The 20,816-nt window shown below is 43.5% G+C and overlaps 1 protein-coding gene across 1 annotated transcript in view; it reads right to left on the bottom strand.

The window, feature by feature from the left end:
• LOC146324544 (membrane-associated guanylate kinase, WW and PDZ domain-containing protein 3-like) overlaps positions 1-20,816 on the bottom strand; it is a 53,659-nt gene that overhangs the window by 15,239 nt on the left and 17,604 nt on the right. The window contains exons 2-16 of the mRNA XM_084720126.1: positions 18,906-18,957; positions 18,558-18,795; positions 17,640-17,756; positions 16,159-16,278; positions 14,053-14,226; positions 12,737-12,929; positions 12,256-12,326; positions 11,206-11,373; positions 9,592-9,761; positions 8,904-9,006; positions 8,494-8,665; positions 7,681-8,308; positions 5,106-5,169; positions 4,814-5,032; positions 3,507-3,800 (exon numbers count right to left, since the gene is read on the bottom strand). Of these exons, the coding sequence (XP_084576252.1) occupies positions 3,507-3,800; positions 4,814-5,032; positions 5,106-5,169; positions 7,681-8,308; positions 8,494-8,665; positions 8,904-9,006; positions 9,592-9,761; positions 11,206-11,373; positions 12,256-12,326; positions 12,737-12,929; positions 14,053-14,226; positions 16,159-16,278; positions 17,640-17,756; positions 18,558-18,795; positions 18,906-18,947 (2,773 nt within the window). The 5' untranslated portion in view covers positions 18,948-18,957. The remainder of the gene's footprint in view (positions 1-3,506; positions 3,801-4,813; positions 5,033-5,105; positions 5,170-7,680; positions 8,309-8,493; positions 8,666-8,903; positions 9,007-9,591; positions 9,762-11,205; positions 11,374-12,255; positions 12,327-12,736; positions 12,930-14,052; positions 14,227-16,158; positions 16,279-17,639; positions 17,757-18,557; positions 18,796-18,905; positions 18,958-20,816) is intronic.

Genomic DNA, 20,816 nt, shown 5'->3' with positions numbered 1-20,816 from the left:
ACATTGAAGAAGCTGACAAACTCAAAAGCTTTGAATTTTAGAAACTAAAAACATATTTTAAAAAATATTTTGAATAAATTAATTGAAGTGAAAGTAAATGTTAAAATTGTAATATTTTCAATTAAAACTATTAAATTTTTTTAGGCATTAAAAACAAGACAAACCAAGTTCACAGCTCACTGTGATTGATTTTTAATTTAATGATTTTTATTTTTTTAAAGTTTCTAAAACGGATTTACTGTCCCTCTCCTGCTGAATGAACTCACCATGAAACACACACAGCATTTACACTCTTATATCATAAACATTCAATCAATAATCAATCAATTACAATAATTGGGGATGGAACTGATAACAATTCCAGTGTGAAACAGTGAAATCAGGATAGAATCATATTCTCTTTATTCCCTCCAAATATTGTTTTAAATGTTGTTCATAAACCAAACCTGCTCATTTTGAAAGTAACTCATTAAAAACTGTTGGACTGTTCCTTTAACCCTGAACACTGAGCTGCTCTGTTGGAGTCATAAATCCACTGCTAAACACACACACACACACACACACACACACACACACACACAGACACACACACACACACACACACACACACACACACACAGACACGCACACGCACACGCACACACACACACACATGCACACACACACACACAGGTGAAACTATTCCAGACATTCCTGAGAGCTGATAAACACGGAGGAGGAGGAGGAGGAGGAGGAGGAGGAGGAGGAAGAAGAAGAGGAGGAGGAGGAGGAGGAGGAGGTTCTGTGAATAAATGTTCTAATGCTTCAGTGTAAAACATGTTTTTAATAATATTTCCATGTAAAAATCTTTCCCATGTCTGTTAATGATCAGACAGAATCACTGTGAGCTGATTGGTTGGTTGTTTTTTTCCATCTCAACCTGTTTCAGGTGTCGAGAAGCTCGACTGCAGACGAGAAGAAGAATTTATTTGACAACACATTAAAAAGACGTTTGTATTAAATTAGACAAAAACTATAATACTATATTTTATTAGTGTTGACCCTCAGTGTCCTCAGAGTAAACGCTAACTGCTGCAGACGCTTTGACATCATCAAAAAACTGCGCTCGCATTTCAGCAACAGAAGAATCGTCTCCCTCAGTGGTTCAGGCGAGTTATCGAGCTGCAAACGTTGATTTAAACGTTTTACCAGAACCAAATGTCCAGGATGTCTGGTTGTTGTGTCTTTAATATGTTAATATTCCACAGAACTGACTGATGGACTGAGGACACCTGTCTTCCTCATGCTGCTCTGTCTTTAGCTGTAGCTGCTAGCTGCTGTTAGCTCAGTTAGCCGTGCAGCTATTATAAGTGGAGTCTGTCTGGACCTGCAGCTCGGAGCGTTTGTGTTTACACCGGACCAGCAGCTGAACCGGGACCAGACAGGGAACACGGCAGCTCCGACCAGGACTGAGACTCCACGAGACGGAGGTCAGACATCAGAGAGGCGGCGAGGATTAAGAGTTTATCTCAACCAAACCAGAGCTGCTGATTGTTGAAGAACGGAGAGACGAGACTTTTGGTGAGATTTATTTTGTTTTAGCGACATGTTTGTCTTCACTTCAGAAGGTTTACAGTTTATTACCAACAAAATATGTGAGAATGTTTCCTTTCTTGACATTTTGTGAGTTTATTTATTTAGTTACTCAAAGTAGCGACCTCACCGCTCACACACATCTCAGCTGAAAGAGGACTGGACCTTTTCCTGGAGACAGGACGGGCTGGCGCTAACAGGTTAGCATGCTAACTTTTAACATATACTTTTAACATGCTAACTTTCTATTTTTTTGAACTCTGGCCACATTTTGCACATTACAACTTTAAAGTCCTGCATATGTTAATATTAACCGGCACACAGTCTCGTTCTCCAGTGGAACCAACAACAGACGACAGAAACAAACCCAGCTGTAAAAACAGCTGATCCACGTCAAAAAACACCTCAGGAGTCATAAAGTCCTGTTTCAGGCCTGACAGTGAACGTCACATCAGACTGAAACACCAGGATCAGTTTAGAGACAGACACACAAGACTGCCTGTTAATGTACACACACACACACACACACACACACACACACACACACGCACACACACACACACACACACACACACACACACACACACACACACACACTTACGTTTGGAGTCCTTCACGGTTTTCAGAGCTGACTGCAGACGCTCCAACATGATGACCAACAACCAGAGACACCAACAACTACTGCAGCATGTCCACCTGTCTGTCCACCTGTCTGTCCACCTCTCTGTCTGTCCACCTGTCTGTCTCTCTGTCTGTCTGTGTGAGACAGGTTCACTTGTGCCTCTAAAGGCGAATGAGAGTCTGAGCTGGAGACAGAGAGGCAGCTGGGAGCGAGGGGGCGTGGCCAACAGAGGGCAGATAGAGGTGGGAGGGAACTGAAACTCACACACACACACACACACACACACACACACACACACACACTCACAGAGGGGGAGGACAGCGATGTGTTCAGGTGCTGTCTATCTGTGTTGGAAACCTGGTTGTTCCTTCCAGATGAGTTCAGTTTGACTCGGTGGAACAAACAGGAGCCCAGCTGCAGCTTTAATCTCACACACACACACACACACACACACACACACACACACACTCACAGAGGGGGAGGACAGCGATGTGTTCAGGTGCTGTCTATCTGTGTTGGAAACCTGGTTGTTCCTTCCAGATGAGTTCAGTTTGACTCGGTGGAACAAACAGGAGCCCAGCTGCAGCTTTAATCTCACACACACACACACACACACACACACACACACACACACACACACACACTCTAACAGAGAGCAGGTGGCGCCCCCTGCAGGCTGCACAGCTTATCAACGCAGCATGTTTTACAGTCTGATCATGTTCTCAAACTTCTTCAGAAATGTTTCTCTTTGTTAGGAAATATAAATATAAATATATAAAGAGGTTTAATACAGCACCAGTGATGGAAAGAGTACTGAAAATCTGTTACAAGTACTGTTACATTACTAAAATAGTGCTTACTTACAAGTAAAAGTACTGATGTTAGAAATATACTGAAGTAAAAGCACAAAGTAAAATCTTATCAGATGAATAATAGATTCAAAGATCTTTGAATCTATTATTCAACTAGTGATCAATCTAGCAATAATTTTTCCACTAATCAGTTAGCTGTTTGGTTGTGTTGCTAACAGCTAACAGCTAACAGCTCAGTCAACAAGACCTCAAAAAGAAAAGTCAATTATCTCAACAAAAGATCAGTGGTTGGTAAAACTTTTTCAGAACTTAAGAATTTGATTTGGGCTCAAATCTGTTGCCTTGAAGTTTGAGTTTTCTCAACGTTTTTCTTTTATCGGAGGACCATATTTTCTACTTTTTCCATACTACTTGTTTGAAACAATACAGTGTCTGAAAATTATGGTATCAAAATACCAAGGCTTTAAAAAAAATCAAAGTTTAAAAAAACCTCGACTCACCCCCATTGGTCACTTCCTGAGAGGCGATGACGAATCCGAAGCCTTCCCCTGGCCGCCTCCTCAGCTCCACCTCCGTGGTCTTGGCTCCTCCTCTTCCGTCCTTGGCCACCGCTCCTAGTGCTCCTCCCCCACCTCCTCCTCTGATGAGGGGAGGAGGTCCCCCAGCGCTCTCCTCCACTCCCAGCAAATCGCGAGGCTCCAGCGTCAGCGTCACAGGAACCGAGTCCAGGAAGCTGGTGCTCTGGATGAGGGCCGAGGCCGGGGGCCCGTTAGGCGTCTGGGCAGGAGGGGCCCCTGGAAAAGAAGGAGGAGTCAGACTGAGGGGAGCAGATGGATGAGGACGGCTCTACCAGACCTAAATTTGAGGGATGGGACAGATCTGATCCAAGATGGCAGTCCTTCCAGGATTTCACGGGCTGTTTTGTTGCAGACTGAAAGAAACTGCGATGCATGCAAGTGAAAAACAAAACTTAATTTTTTTTTTACAAAAGTAAAAAAATCTGCTTTATTTGTAGGTGAAAGTCCTGAACGAGTTCAAACTCAGTTAAAACATCACAAAATTATATACTAAACGTACACAGAGTGTCAGTGAATCTCAACAACGATGAGAAATGTTCTTCTCAGTATTCATGACAAAATAAAAAAAGAAATAGATAAAAGGAAAAACCAGTGAACACGTTTAGATTGAAGAGGACAGAACAGGAAAAGATTCTGAGCAACCAGTCAGTGCTCGGGCCCGAATAACCATCATCATCAAGAATAAAGAGCTCTGGTATAAATGAGTATGAATATCAGCAGTGATCCAGTGTCGGGTATCAGAATCAGCGACGCATCCATTTGGATCATTTCAACCAAAAATAAATTGGTTTGGAACCCAAAGACGGGAGAGAAGCAGAACACAGCAGGTTTTCTTTGACCTGAAGTTTGAGCCAAAGCAGGTGGATCAGACCAGTGATGCAGATAACTGTGATAGGTTAAAAATTAAATATTGAAATTATATGTAAATGATCATATTATTAGGTCTTCTGGACCTTTTGCTCATCAGTTGAGTTATTTTGAGTGTAACTGTACTTCCTGTACACTTTTCTTTCTCTCTCTGAACTCATAATTTGAGTGTAGATGAATTTGATAAAAATCTCATCAGATATTTCTGTATTATTGAAAACCGCCTGTATATTCTACAGGTCGGCGTGTGGCGCCCTCTAGTGACGATGATCCTGGATTATGACTGCGGTGTGGCCAAGGTTCTAAGAGTCTTGAACGGAACCGTTCAGGACTCAGATGTAGCTCAGCAGGAGTGCAGTTACCTTGGTGGGCTCCGGGGGCCGGTAGGTGTCCCTCCTGGGGACTCTCTGGGGCCAAGCCGGCCTGGTTGAGTGGGGGGACACCCCCCACCAAGGCACCCGTGGACGGGGAAGGCAAGTCGGCTGAAGTCGGGGGGTGTGATGACGGGGGGGTGAGCAGGCCGTGTGGGGAGGGGAGGGGCTTGTAGAGGTTTGGGGTGACGACCGGAGAAGAGACGGGACCTGAGGGGGGTGAGACAGTTATCAGAAACAGTTTGAAACCTGCAGAGTGAGGGGGTAGTGGGCTCAGATTTACCTCCTCTGTAGACCAGGAGAACCACCTCCCCCTGTTTGGTGTGTTCTTGCAGAACTCTCTGGACCTGAGGACAGAAATGCACCAGTGGTTAATATTTTTCAGGTCTCAATCACCAGATTCAGAATTCTTCAATACAGCGTGAGTCGTGTTGAGAAGGGAACCCAAGGTTTGTGAAACTCTTGTGAGATCAGTGCACATTTATTCAATGTGCTTATTGTCAGAAATAATCACGTTTTATAATGACAACACATCTGTCCAGATGTGTGTAGGTTTACAGACAGAAGAAACCTGGTTACAGTTAGAGAAAGACAATAGTTTGAAGTGTAGGACCACTGACCACACTGCTGTATTTCAGTACTGAGAACATGTTGTCCTGGAAACCAGCTCAGACTCAGGAACCATTTCAGAAAAAGATGCCTCCTGGTGTCTCATCTTCTAACCTTCTCTACACACACAGACCTTCAGCTCTGCAGCTCCATGTGCAAAACCCTCTGTCGGTCAAAAACAATGACACATTCGGTCTTTGCAAATGATTTCGCTTCATATTTATTTGCATGCAGAGTGGAGACGTGAGATCTCCGTGGTCACTGAGAAGCACATGGAGAGGCATTCTGATGAGACGTGTGACTTGATGTGATCTGATCACCCAGGATGCATCTTAAAAATCAGCCCCTCCAGGAAGTTGTGACGTTGCGATCGCAATAATTAACGCAAATTCAACCAATCCCAGTGAATTCACAACACAACCTTGTAATTTTGTCCAATCACTGCAGCTTTTCTACAAGTTTGACCAGTCATCATAGCTTCCTGTGAGTTCCACCAATCACAGCAGTCCCCACAAACACCACACATGCAGGTCTCAACAAACTGACTCAGTGTTGTTATTGTGCCCAATCCTGGAGGGACTGATAAACAGGTGGAAACAGGCTCTTTGTTCTCTTGACATCCAGAATGACTTTTCCTTTGGGGGTCAACTCAAAGATTGTCCCCCCAGAAATCTAGTCTTTGTGTCTCAACACACAACTGTGTCTGTCAATTTTTTACTTCTTTAAACAAACAGTCCAACAATCAGCAACTACATCCGTCACCTTTAAACTTGTCAACAACCAGCATGAATGTCTTCCAGGAGAGACTCTGAAAATGTGTGTGTTGTCCACATCTGTAGACTTCATGCAGTCGAGACAAAGAAGAGCAGGATCTGTCCCAGAGATGAGGGAGGCAGTGGGCTGAAGGCTGCACAGACTTACAGACGGCAGCTGGTCAGACTGCTCTGTGAGCTCAGGTTTTCATTGGCTCTGACAGAGACATCTTGCTCCTCCTTCCATTTCTGCAGAACTCCAACAGCCAGTAGATCTATCCAACTGCATCCAGAGGCTTTTTGACCTGCGTGTGATGTGACTGATATCCTGGTTAGCCAATAAGAGTGAAACATTCAGACTACATTAACCCTGACTGGTTGCTTTTTGCTTTTTTTCCAACCCAGTTTAGATGAAACCATGTCCACATAGTCTCACACAGCCAGATGTCTCTCCACAGCTGCAGAAAGCTCTGACTCCACACATAAAGATTCTGCTAAAGAGGAAAAAACTTCCTGCCTTGTTTACATCAACCAATCACAAACGTCTTGATCGTAGCAAAGCCCAGGATGCAGCGACGGTGCTGCTGCGAAATAGTGTCACGGGGGAACCTGCTGTGATGTACCACTGGCATGTCGGGAGGTGAGCTCTGGTATTAAAATGACGACATCAGTGCAAAAGAAAAGCGAACAGCTGTTTGTTTGTTTGGGTCGTCAGTGTCTCAGAAGCTAATCTGCTGTTTTCGGTGTGCAGGTTGCAGCTCAGAGGCTGTTCCTGTTTCCTGAGGACTTGGAGCAAGCGACCAATAGCAGGACTTACACCAGCAGTGTGCATCTGGTGAGTCATACTAACTTCACCTCTGCAGCATACAGTATGTTAGCCGACTCCACTCTGCAGCTTTGAAGGCAGCTGAAAAGCACCACTTTTGGAACTGAATTTTAATTAAGTTTACCGTCTGTGAGTCTGTTGAGTTTTCAGTCAAACACAGAGGCTCGATGTGTATCTCCGGTTGTTTCTGTGCTTTTCTCGTACTTGGTTTGTAAAACAAACAGTGAGCGATGATGTTGATACAGCAGGTTGTGTAGATGTAGCCTGCTGCAGTTCCTCTCAGCGGAACCTGTGGTCGCCGAACGTAGATGGATCCACCGCTGCAGAGTCTGAGTATTCCAGGCTGCATCTGTTTTTTTTAAGCTCAGTGTGTGTAGAGCTGCAGTCCTTCCTGTGGACACCAGGCTCGTCCACTCTGCATCTCCCACAGACACTCTGGCAGCAAAGAGCAGCTCCAGACTGCAAGAGCTGAAAAGGTCACTGTGTTTACCAGATAAACCACAGCTATCAGCACTGCTACTGACTGCAAGAAGAACAAGCTGCCAGGCCTGCTGCGCTGTCATTGGCTGTCACATGTGGTCATGTGGAAGTGGGCGTGGTTTCATTGAAACTGGGCTGGAAAAATAATGGGCACCACCCGGTTGGATGTTGGATGAGTAATAATCATGTACCTGTGAGAAGCTGAGGCTTTGTACGTCTGCTCCGTTGATCTTCACGATGGCGTCCCCCGGCTGCAGCGAGGGACAGTGCCTTCTATCCCAGACCCGCCTTACCACCGCCAGCTGTCCTCCCTGCCCCCCCGCCGTCACACTGAAGCCCAGCCCCCCGCTCTCGCTGCGTCCGAGGGCCACAGGTACCAGCTCCCCACCCGGAGCTGAACCGGGTGACCCCGCACCGAGGGGGAGCGCCAACCCGGGGTTTCCTCGAGAGGATGGCGAAGGCGCCTGGTGATTGGCCGGACAGCCATTGAAGCCACAAGGTGGGACGTCTCTGGGTGGCGTTAGGGCAAGGGACGTCTGGGGCATCGGTGGGCGCTGCACAGGAGCACCGGGAGGTGTGGAGGAGGAGGTGGGAGTGTTGGCGGCGGTGGAGCTGGTGGACAGGCCCGTCTCTGGCTGAGAGAGGGGCAGTTTGGACAGAGCGTGGGAGGACGAGGAGGCGAGGGGGAGCGTGGAGGATGAGTTGGGGAGTGTTGACGTGGACAAGTCGCTTTCTGAGGACTTGGAGCTCTGATGGTGGAGGAGGGAGGAGGAGGACAGGGCAGGGAGAGTGCTGCTGTTGTAGCGAATCAGAGAAGACCTGCAGGAGGACAAGGAGGGACGACAAACAGATTTTTTTTTGCTTCTACAAACTTCAGAGATATTTATTATTTCAAGAGGATCACCACTAGTACTTGTGTAAATTATTACTGCAGGTACCATGTTTCCACACCATGAAACAACCTACAGAAACACTGCTAATGCTAACACTGAGGCTCCTCCCACCTTCGGGTTCCAGCGTTGGACAGGCCGCCATCAGAGTCACTGTGATTGGCTGACATCCTCTCTGGAGGGGGAGGTGGACCCAGTGGGGCATCAGAGGAAGTGGGCGTTGGCGGGCCTGTCAGCCCGTTCGTCATTGGCTGAGCAGCATAGGAGGGCGGAGTTTGGCTCAGTCCTGGAATTCAGCATGAAGGAGTTTATTTTACAATTTATTGATTATCAGAAATTAAACATGATAGAAAGATGATATCTGGATACATCAAAGGTTAGTGTTTAATTCTCTGTATCAGATGAAGCAGGTCTGCATGTTGTTAAACACATGAAGAAGAGTTTCATGGATAAACCAGGTCCTGGTAGCTGCCTGATCAGATTTCCCTGGATGGTTTTGGTTCAAACGACTTCCTCTTCCTCACCTGGCGTGCTGCTGTCAGTGTCCGGCGTCCTGCTGTAGGTCAGGTGAGTCAGGCCGCGGTTCACGTTGGGGGTGTTGGGGGCCTCGCTGGGTGTCTTTGGCTGCTGAAGAGAAGTCAGACACAAGCTTAGTGTTTCTCACAGAGTCACTGTTCATGTAAGATAAAACATGCAAAGGTTGTAATAGAAGGTAAACAAGTCATCGTTTTAAAAAAGCTGCCTTCACTGGATCTTCAGTGTTCAGATAATCTAAACAAAGTTTTGTTGACCTATAATCTTTACTTGACATAATTTACTTTTCTAATTTAGATAAACTTGAGTCTTTGAAGAACTTTTACAAACTTTTTGAGACACTCCCCTGCAGGAAGCTGCGGTCCATCAGAACCAAAACCTCACGACGTAAGAAAAGTTTCTTCCCATCTGCAACTGTCCTCATCAACACAGACGAGACTCCCGCTGACATTAACCACATTTTCATCTGACTTTGTTCTGCACATTGCAGCGTCCTCCTGTACTGTGAACTTCACATTCCATGTAAAACTTTTTCAAAGTTTGAGTTCATATCAAAACTCAAAAATCTATTGAAGTAAGTTGCCTTGAAATTTTGAGTTTTCTCATCGTTGTTTTGTTTGTTTTTACAGTGAAGTAAAACTAAAAGCTCTAGAACAGTGAAGAGAGAAGAGAGCACACCGTCTCCAGACTCTGTTTGGGACATCCATCAGGGTTATAAAGCATCGGGTATCCTCTCCTCAGCACCACGTCCACACTCTGACCCATCGGCACCGACTTCAGCATCTCCACCACCTCCTTATGAGAGCGACCCAACACACAGCTGTCGTTGATGTAGACCAGGATGTCCGCTGGAGGACAGACACCAGAGACACGGGTTCAGTTTGTGTACATGGACAGTCAGACTGCAGCTGTAATACAGTGTTGTACTGGACTGTGGTGGCGTTCAGATCAGGTTACAGGTCCATCAGTTTTCCCGCCCTGAGACCAAAGAACACGAGTCAAGAGACCAAAGTCAGCTGTTTGTGTAGGTCAGGACTCTGAGACCTGTCAGACCCAAAGAGACGTTTGTTTGTGTCATTTGCATCAGTTCAGTCCAAACAGTCGATGTACCGACTGCAGGTTAGTTGTTACTTAGCAACAGCGCTGACTGTGTGTGTTTCTCTTCAGTTATCAGCTGATCACGATCCCAGAAAAGTTCTCTGTGTTTATTTCTGTTTTTGTCTCTGCTGAGTTTTCTGCTGCCTGTTGAAACCCTCAGCTCTGTTTCCCGGGAAAATTCATCCACTCTGTGTGTGTGTGTGTGTGTGTGTGTGTGTGTGTGTGTGTGTGTGTGTGTGTGTGTGTGTGTGTGTGTGTGTCTGTGTGTGTGTGTGTGCGTGTGCGTGTGTGTGTTACATTCCTGACTTTTTTATCCTTGGTGCACGTGAGCAGGTCTGACAGTGTGGGAGAGAAAGGAGGCTGTGTGTGTCGAACAGATTAAAGAGAGAGAGAGACTGTGTGTGTGTGTGTGTGTGTGTGTGTGTGTGTGTCTGTGTGTGTGTGTGTGTGGATTAGTTGTAGATCATGAGATTGTGTCTGTGAGAGAAAAATAAAGACCTGAGAACCAAACAGCAACATAATCCTGCAGAGAGGAACACAGAACATGTTTTTAAACCTATAAACTAAATATATCTGCAGTCTGTGTGTCTCGTTAGAACACTTAGAACACTGCTAGAACACAGTTAGAACTGTTAGAACACAGTTAGAACACTGTTAGAACTGTTAGAACACTGTTAGAACACAGTTAGAACTGTTAGAACACTGTTAGAACACTGTTAGAACAGTTATACTTTTATCTACCTATATCTTTGACTTCTGATGTCTGGTTTTTGCAGTTTGTGGGTCTTTATTGGTGTAAATTGTGTTTCTGGACTGAAAATGTTACTGGATTGGATCAGCTGGATGTTTGCCAGTGAAACAGGACTGTGTTTGTTGTGTTTTTATTATTGATCGATTGGTTTCTGGGAGTCTTCAGTGGTGAGGTGCCTCAGTTTTGTAATTGCTCATTTGCTAATTTGATCATAGCTGCTGGAAATGTTTCAGGATTTCTATCAGTGTGTCACATGACTACACATGTGTACATAGTAGTTGTGTACTTTCCTCCTTGACCACACTACACTTCCTGTATTGAGAGTGGGCGGTCCTCCAGGTGTGACGCCGTACACCTGCAGAGACTCTGTGTCTATTTAACTCATGTATTAGCAGTAGTAGTAGTACTAATGGTAGTAGTAGTAGTATATCCAGTATGAGTACCTGTATTCAGAGCTGGCGGTCCTCCAGGTGTGACGCTGTACACCTGTAGAAACTCTCGGGGTCGACTTCCTCCGACGATGTTGAAGCCGAAACCTCGAGGACCTTTGGACAGCCGGGTGTGGATGGAGTAACCCTTCAGCTGACTGGGCTGCTCCGTGAACTCTGGGACTGAGACAGGTGAGGACAGGTGAGGACAGGTGAGTGTGTTCTGTGTCACTAACATACAGTAGTAAAATGCAACGAAAGCTGTTAAATGTAGTGGAACAGAAGTTTAAAGTAGCAGAAAATATAAATAATCAACTAAAGTACAAATACTCCAAAATTGTACTTCAGTACTCAAGTAAATGTACTTAGTTACTTTCCAGCACTGCTAACTCACTAAAGAAATGTTTCTGTTAACTGTGTTTCAGATGTTCAAGTTGTATCACAGAGCAAACAGGATGTTACAGTGAGTCTGTGCTGCCCCCTGCTGGCTGTCAAAATAAAAGTCACATACAGTAACAGGAAGTGATGCTCATCAGTTTGGATGTGTCAACAACAACAACAACTAAACAACAACTTCTAACCAGGTAAATAAATAGCCTTTACTAACTTAAGTTAACTTTAGCCTGTAAGATATTATTTGTTTTCTGAAAAATAAAACTACTGCAACAGCCCAAAAATTGTACACTGGACATTTTTAAAACCCATAAACATTTTATATTTTCTCATTGAGAGCTGTGAGATCAATGAAAAAATACTGCCAAATTCATTCATAAAACACAAAAAAATGCAGATATTGTTTGTAAAATAAATAAAAACTACAACTACAAATAACCAAAAGTTTGTAAAGATTCATTCATTTAAAGGAATATAATAAAACAAGTTAAAATGAAAAAAAGTCCAGTATCAAATCCACTGATGTTGTTTTAAACATTTTCTATTAACAAAATAATAACAATGTACCAGAAGGAAAACTGCTGCTAACTTCAGATAATCAATCAATCAATCAATCAATCAATCAATCAATCAATCAATCAGTCAGTCAGTTAATGAGACAGTCAGACTTACGTTCTGTACAGGAAGTCGTCTCTTTGTTCTGAGTTCGAGGATCCAGCCAGCTGGTCGTCTTTGAGTTGTGACTGAAAGAGAGACGTCACCTTCATCATTGTCATTATCATACCTCCATGGCACAAAGGATTCTGGGTAATGTAGGAACAGTAGAACTCATCAGAACGTGGTTTGATAGTTGTATAAAACCTTGTTCATTAAAACTACGTGGCGTCAGTTCAGATAACGAGGCCTTAAAAGGTAAAGATAAAATTATTCCCATGAACCAAACTCCATTCAAAAAACATGAAAGTTAGGGTTAGAACACTGTCAGAACACTGATAGAACACTGTCAGAACACTGTTAGTGTCCATAGAACACCTAAATATATTTTCATCCAACAGTCAGAATCAAAGTGTCCAGTTCAGTTCACACTAAATGATTATGATGATTGATGATTGATGTTTTTGATTAATCAATCATCTTCAGTATCAAGACTCACTCTATGTAGTACGGTTCTCCTGAGTCGCTGAACGCCAGCTCCCAGTTCTCGGGCAGCGGTCCTCCTCCTCCTACTCTTCCTCTCCCTACTCCTCTTACTCCTCCTCCATTCTCTATTCCCTCCCGACTCCCTGCCGCAGACTCCCATGATTGGCTGAGAGGCAGGGTGGTGGGCAGGGCTCCAGCTGAACCCGCTAACGGACAGAGAGAGAGAGAAAGTGTTTATTTTAATTAACTCATCAATCTCACTTCAGAGGAAAATATATTTTAATTACTCAGAGACCTTTGACCTCTAACCCTACCTTAACTTAACCCAAACCTAAACTTAACTTAACCCAAACTTAACTTAACCCAAACCTAAACTTAACTTAACCCAAACCTAAACTTAACTTAACCCAAACTTAACTTAACCCAAACCTAAACTTAACCCAAACCTAAACTTAACTTAACCCAAACTTAACTTAACCCAAACCTAAACTTAACTCAACCCAAACCCTGGCCTTGTCTGTCTCACTGCTGCCAAACTCCATTAACATTTTGTTCAGTTATAAACATCAACTCCTTCTACAAGATTATTAATGATTCATTATGACTCATAAAACACAGAACATTTTAACTCTAATAAACATGAAACAGAAACAGAAACAGATGTTCGGCAGCAGAACGTATATTTCAAAGGAGCAGAACATACAGAGCGTAGTGTTCCACTCTCTGATCACATGTCAGGATTATTTTATGTAAATATATTATGTTATTTAACTTTACTTTTCATTTTATTTTATTTTATTTGACTTTAACTTCACTGTTCCTTGACTTCTATTTGACTTTTACACTTTCTTGCTATTTGATCCAAACACAGGAGCTCTTTGCTCACTTTACTTTTATTTATTTATTTTTACTTTAAGTACAGTTTACTTTTACTTTACATGAACATTAACTTTATGTTTGCTTTACTCTAATTTAACTTTACAGGAACTTTAATTTCACTTTTACTTCACACAAACTTTACTTTGCTTTTACTCTACAGACTTCTTCTTTGTCACAGAGTGGAGCTTCTGTCTCTAATTAATGATCTGTGACATCATCACAGACACTGACTTGAACAGAATTAATATTGATCAGGAACAGCTGATGTGATCAGATCACATTAACCAGAGAAAGTGACAAGATGCTGCTGCCTGAATGTTTTCTACACTTTGATCCTGAGACACCAGAGAGAGAGAGAGAACAGATTTGATCAGATTCATTAGTGTGTGTGTGTGTGTGTGTGTGTGTGTGTGTGTGTGTGTGTGTGTGTGTGTGTGTGTGTGTGTGTACCTGACAGTCCACTGTCCTCCTCGCTGTTGTCTCCTTCCTCCACAGCCTTCTCCAGGTTACTCAGAGATTTGCTCCTTGTCCTGAAGTTCCTCAGCAGGTTTCGGTGTTCCTGATACGTGATTGGTGGACTCTCTGGTCCAATGTGGACTGGGCGGGGCGTTCCGTAGTAGTTCCCTGTGATTGGACAAAGAGAAAAGAGAAAAAATGCCCCGTATTTATTCAAATATGAACCACAACGCTTTTAGATTTCAATATATACAGTTAATTATTATTGTCAATGTTCCTTTTACTCCAAATATTAGTAATCAAATAAGAATCTTAGTCAACAGAGCAGAAAATAAACGACATAAAAAGGAGACAAATTAATCAATAAAAGGTGAACTGACTGGTTTTGAACCGTCAGAATAAAATGTTTGAGTCAAACCGATAGGTTCATGTTTGACTCATGAGCATCAGGACTTTGTTCAGTGTGAACACACACACACACACACACACACACACACACACACACACACACACACACACACATGCACACAGATATTTACGTGTGAATTCAGTCTCTATTTTAGTCTCATTAATCCCCTCAGATTAATACTGCAGAGAGCGAGAGACAGAGAGACACACAGTGGGTTAAAGAGAGAGAGGGATGCAGGACAGACTGAGGCAGGTTTGGCTTTTTGAAGGATTAGAGACAGAAAATCCTCTTTTCCTCCCAAACACTGTTAAAAACTCTCCTCCATCAGGGTGTGAAAACACTGTACCACATCCTGCCCGCTCATGGAGCCTCTACTGTTTCCTCTGTGACATCATCTGTTAAAAAATACCTGCGTTGATTGTGACGGATGATGCAGACGATGCAGAGCAGAATAAGATAAAAAGATAAAAAAAGACAGCAACATGTATCTGCAGAAAACACGCCTGTCACATCCTTTATCATAACAGAGCGTGCGACATGTGACACAAACAGCCAATCATTTAAGAGGTAGGTTTAGGTTGACTTATCAACACGTGACAACAACAGAATCAGCAAGGAGGAAACTTTATGTTTACACTGAGGACTGACTGCGATCTGATTGGCCAAACCACCTGCAGACAGACACATGGTGACCACATTAACCACAATGACTATGTGGACGTGTGTGTGTGTGTGTGCGTGTGGCAGGAGGACGACGCTCGCTGCAGAGGAGGAAGGTCACTTGCAGTGAGTTTCTATGGTTACGCTGTCGCTGTGAAACTTTCTCTGGATTGGAACTTTTCAAAGTGAGTGAGCTTCTCTCACTGTTTCCTCTGGATCAGGATCCTACAGCTGCTGATTTCTGCCTCGCTGAGTCCGACGCAACCAATGAGCTTCATGCAAAGTGATGCAAAACAACGCCATCGATAAGCAAACTAACATACGGTGTCATGTGATGACTTTAGAAGCTCTAGTTAACTGCTTTTGTTATAAGAGAGTTGGAAAAACTGATCCTGATCTGATCTAAATGAGATACTAGAGACACAGATATGAGATGCATTTTGACACGACGTGTAAACAGGTTGTTTGTTGTTCTGGATTTCTCATCTAAAGAGTCGTTGACCTGTTTCACTCACTGCAGGTGTTTTTTTGTTTCTGTCTCAAACTGTATTTTGTAGTGACGCACAAGTGCCACAGGGTGGCAGCAGCTACATCCTGTTTGGGAATCACAGAATTTTCAATCACACATTCCTGCAAATGTTTCACAATAAAAGCCCTCTTAGGAAATGAACAGATTCTGTCTACTGGGCTTTTAATTTGATACAGGAAGTGGCAAATTTCTGTCGAAGGTTTTAACAGTATTTTTTTTAAGATCGTGTTCTGCTGATTTGCGGTTTTAGTTCTTTGTTATTTTGTTTTTTCACTTTTTTTGACTCCACACTGTAAAAAGAGAGACATTTTATTTTCTCACTGTAAAAAAACAAACTCCAACACTGCTGTTAAAAAAAGGAAAGTATTCCAACGTAAAGTAACCTTCTTAGTTTACTATCATCTGAGTGTCTTATGAAAATACTACTACTACTACTACTAATGATGATGATGATGATAAAGGGACAGTGTTGTTTTGTTGTGGGTGCGTTTGTTTTTCACACCTTTGAACTTGCCGCTCTCCAGCAGAGCACCAGACTCCTCCAGAGAGAAAAACTCTTCGATGGACACAAAGTTGTAGTCGACACCTGAAATCTCTCCGTCCCGAGGCTGCCGGGTCGTACCTGCACGGGGGTGGTAAACAACGTGATGTCATCACAGAGGGACAGAGCTGCTGACCAGTCACAGACTCCGACACACACAGAGGTCATTACTGAAAGGAAATACACTGAATGGTCCAGTCTGTAATCAGAAGGTGAGGAGGTCTCACTCTGTCAGATAAATACTCCACTCTGCTCTGTGTGTGTGTGTGTGTGTGTGTGTGTGTGTGTCTGTGTCTGTGTGTGTGTGTGTGTCTGTGTCTGTGTGTGTGTGTGTGTGTGTGTCTGTGTGTCTGTGTGTCAGTATATTTCCTCTGTTGATAACCAAACTTCTCTCAACTTTTCCACTCAGTGTGGCTGACAGTACCACACACACACACACACACAGACACACACACACACACACACACACACACACAGACACACACACACACACACACACACACACACACACACACACACACAGACACACACACACACACAGACACACACACACACACACAGACACACACACACACACACAGACAGACACACACACACACACACACACACACACACACACACACACACACACAGACACACACACACACACACACACACACACACACACACACACACCCCGACTGTTTGAACAGCACTAACATGCTGAGTCCACTTCCTGTAATCATTAACAGAGTTCATCTACACTCCAACAATAAACCCTGCAGACTGAGACCAGAGTTACACTCAGCTGTGAAAACTTTTTTCAGAGTTCATATCAACATTTAAAAACTGAAATCACACCTGGGACACAAATTACAGCTTCTGCACTGAAAAAAAATAAGTTGAGAAAAGTCAAAATTTCAAGGCAACGAAGTGCAAAAATTTTTGAGTTTTGAGATATCAACACTAAAAATGGTTTAAAACCCAGATATCAAGAACTTCATCATCACTAAAAAGTTTCAGAACATCAGTATCAACACTGAAAATTGTCTTTTCATATAGAATTCATACAGACTTTTGTATAAATTGTGATTTTTGTTAAAGTGCAAATTTTTGCAACCTCAGAGCAGACAGTCTTGGGGACCCTCTGTGATTTTTGCCGAGCCCTGTAGGGGGGTCTGGACCTCAGATTGGGAACCAGTGATCTGATGTGCAGCGTATGAAAGAGTTGAAGTCATAACTACACTGTTAAAATGTGTTGTGAACATGTTGTCGTTTTTTAAGGAAATGATTAAGAGCTGCAACTTCAGAATGAAAAAGAAACTTCAGTTTGGGAAAGTTGTTCATTTTGAGGCCCGGCATGATGTATGTTGACTTTTATTTACTCTGTGTGTGTGTGTGTGTGTGTGTGTGTGTGTGTGTGTGTGTGTGTGTGTGTGTGTGTGTGTGTGTGTGTGTCTTACAGGGTACGGCTCGCAGGTACAGGTTCTCTCTGATGAGCTGCTGCAGCTGACTGTCCATGGAGCCCGGAGTGAAACACTTACTGAGGTACAACCTGAGGTCCTTACAGAGGGATGAACCTGACACACACACACACACACACACACACACACAGAGGATATGATGTCAGAGTGATGTCATCAGATTTCACTCTGTGTTACAGTAGTTAAAAACCTGGAAGTCGTCTCTGGTGTGAAGCTTCATGTTTTAACACAGATCTGATCAGATCGTCTCCAGAAAGTGAATTTAACTCCAAACAGTAAAAACTAAATTTATTATGTTTATAACAAAACAAATTTCATGAGAAACACTTCAGATCTCAATAAATGAAAGTGGATTCTGGCGTGACGTCTGCAGCGCTCATGATTTGTTTCATTAGCGGAGCTTGAACGTGGCGGACAGCAGACATGCGTCAGATCACAAACACAGTTTGTTCCTGTATCTGTTTTCTGTCGCCGAGCTCGTTCTGAGCGTGCTCAGTAGAGACTTACAGAGCTCTTTCCTAGAAATCAAGTTTTTGTCCCTCCTCAGCTTCCGTCACACTTTACACACTCAGCTGACCTTCAAAGTAAAATTCTAGGTCTGTAACTACTGATTATTTTCATAAATTATTTTTAGGAATTATTTTTTCATTATGCTTTCAGTGTCCACTGACTTGTTTCATGTGACAGTATAAAGTTTCTCAGTTTACTGTCTCATATCAAACATCTCGCAGAAAATGTTTGGATTCCTTTTTTTGAATTATGACTGAAACAAATTCATCACTTATCAGAATAGTTGAGGATAAATTTTCTGTCAATCAGCTGATGGAAATACAACAGCATTTATAAAATAAAAGAGAACACTTGTTACTTTTAACAGGTGTAATTCAGTCCGCTCACCTGGTGACACCGTCTTTATTCTGATTGGATGAGGACAGGAGTTGAGGACTCCTCTGACATCACCGAGGGTCATCCCTAACACGGGCGTCCCTCCGATCTCTAAGATAATGTCACCAACAGTGGCCCCGCCCCCATGGGCTGCAGTGACGAATGGGAACTCGCCGTAATCGGCCCCGCCCCCGATGGCCAGACCGAGCTCTCCGGAGCCGCCGCCCAGCGGGACGAAGCTCTCCTGGACCTGAACAGACAGAAAACATGGAGGATGAGTTTTTAATGAGAAAGGTTCATCATCTTTCAGTGAGATGAGCATGAAAAACTTCCAGGTATTAAAAAAAACATCATCGTTACCTTGGAGCGCCAGTGCAGCTTCTTCACCGTCGCTTTAGACATGGCGGCCGAGCTGCAGACAGGAAGAAACAGTTACTGTTACTGAGCGTGCTCAATAACACACTGCTGTTCACACAGTGTTTAAATTTGAACGGCCCATATTTAGTCTGAATTTAATTTAATCCTTCATCACTGCATGTACACACCTGATCACACCTGTATACACCTGATCACACCTGATCACACCTGATCACACCTGTACACACCTGATCACACCTGATCACACCTGTACACACCTGATCACACCTGTATACACTTGATCACACCTGTATACACCCGATCACACCCGATCACACCTGATCACACCTGATCACACCTGATCACACCTGTATACACTTGATCACACCTGTATACACCCGATCACACCTGATCACACCTGATCACACCTGATCACACCTGTATACACTTGATCATACCTGATCACACCTGTATACACCTGATCACACCTGATCACACCTGTATACACCTGATCACACCTGTATACACCTGATCATACCTGATCACACCTGTATACACCCGATCACACCTGATCACACCTGTACACACCTGATCACACCTGTATACACCCGATCACACCTGATCACACCTGTATACACCTGATCACACCTGATCACACCTGTATACACCTGATCACACCTGTATACACCTGATCACACCTGATCACACCTGTAAACATCTGATCACACCTGTACACACCTGATCACACCTGATCACACCTGTAAACACCTGTAAACATCTGATCACACCTGACCACACCTGATCACACCTGTAAACATCTGATCACACCTGTAAACACCTGATCACACCTGTAAACATCTGATCACACCTGATCACACCTGTATAGACCTGATCACACCTGATCACACCTGTAAACATCTGATCACACCTGATCACACCTGTACACACCTGATCACACCTGTAAACATCTGATCACACCTGATCGCACCTGTAAACATCTGACCACACCTGATCACACCTGACCACACCTGATCACACCTGACCACACCTGACCACACCTGATCACACCTGACCACACCTGATCACACCTGTAAACACCTGATCACACCTGTAAACATCTGTAAACACCTGATCACACCTGTAAACAGGACCTAAACACAACTCAAGACTTTTAAATATCTGCAGACGTCTGTTTATACCTGCAAATAATTGTAAAAACTCCTAAAAACATCTATTCAACACCTGCCCCCCCCCAACACCTATTCCCACCCATAAACAACTGTTTATAAAAACACAGACACTTGTTCACACCTGTTCACACCTGTAGACATTTGATGACAGAAAATTAAAAATGAGACTTATTACTATTATCAGGCACATTTTGAATCTTTATGAAGAGAAGCTTCTTCCGAGATCTTTTACCACTCACCAAGTTGCTAAGATGTGTCTTGCTACCTAGCTAGGAAGCATAGAGGAGGAATCTTTACCTCCTTGTTTCCTTTCTAGGATGCTTCTTCAACTCATCACCTAACCAGAAAGCACCTTTTCTCCTTCCCTTGAGGAACGTTCTTCACAACTTCACCAAGAGCCAAACATTTTCCTTCTTGCTAACGGGATCTGTTTCCTTTTTGTTTTCTGACTTCCTCCCTCTCTAACTCAGAGGCGTCTCCTCCAAACTCCAGCCTGTAAACGGACCCTTCAGAACCTGTTTATGTTCTGTCTGAGCTCTAAAACAGTCTCTTAGCAACAGTAACACTGTGATGAAATGTTGAATCAGCAGAGAACAGTTCCCTGTGTTCTCCGAGTGTTTGGGATCAGTTCCTCCATCAACTCATCGACTCACTGCTTCAGTCTGAGAGAACAGCAGATGGTGGCAGACAGCAGGGAGCCACACACACACACACACAGACACAC

This window comes from Lutjanus erythropterus, chromosome 6 (assembly GCF_056507025.1).
Source record: "Lutjanus erythropterus isolate fLutEry1 chromosome 6, fLutEry1.hap2, whole genome shotgun sequence".
Taxonomy (NCBI): Eukaryota; Metazoa; Chordata; class Actinopteri; order Lutjaniformes; family Lutjanidae; genus Lutjanus; species Lutjanus erythropterus.
Note: the sequence above shows the minus strand (reverse complement) of the source record. Positions and strands in the feature narration are given on the sequence as shown.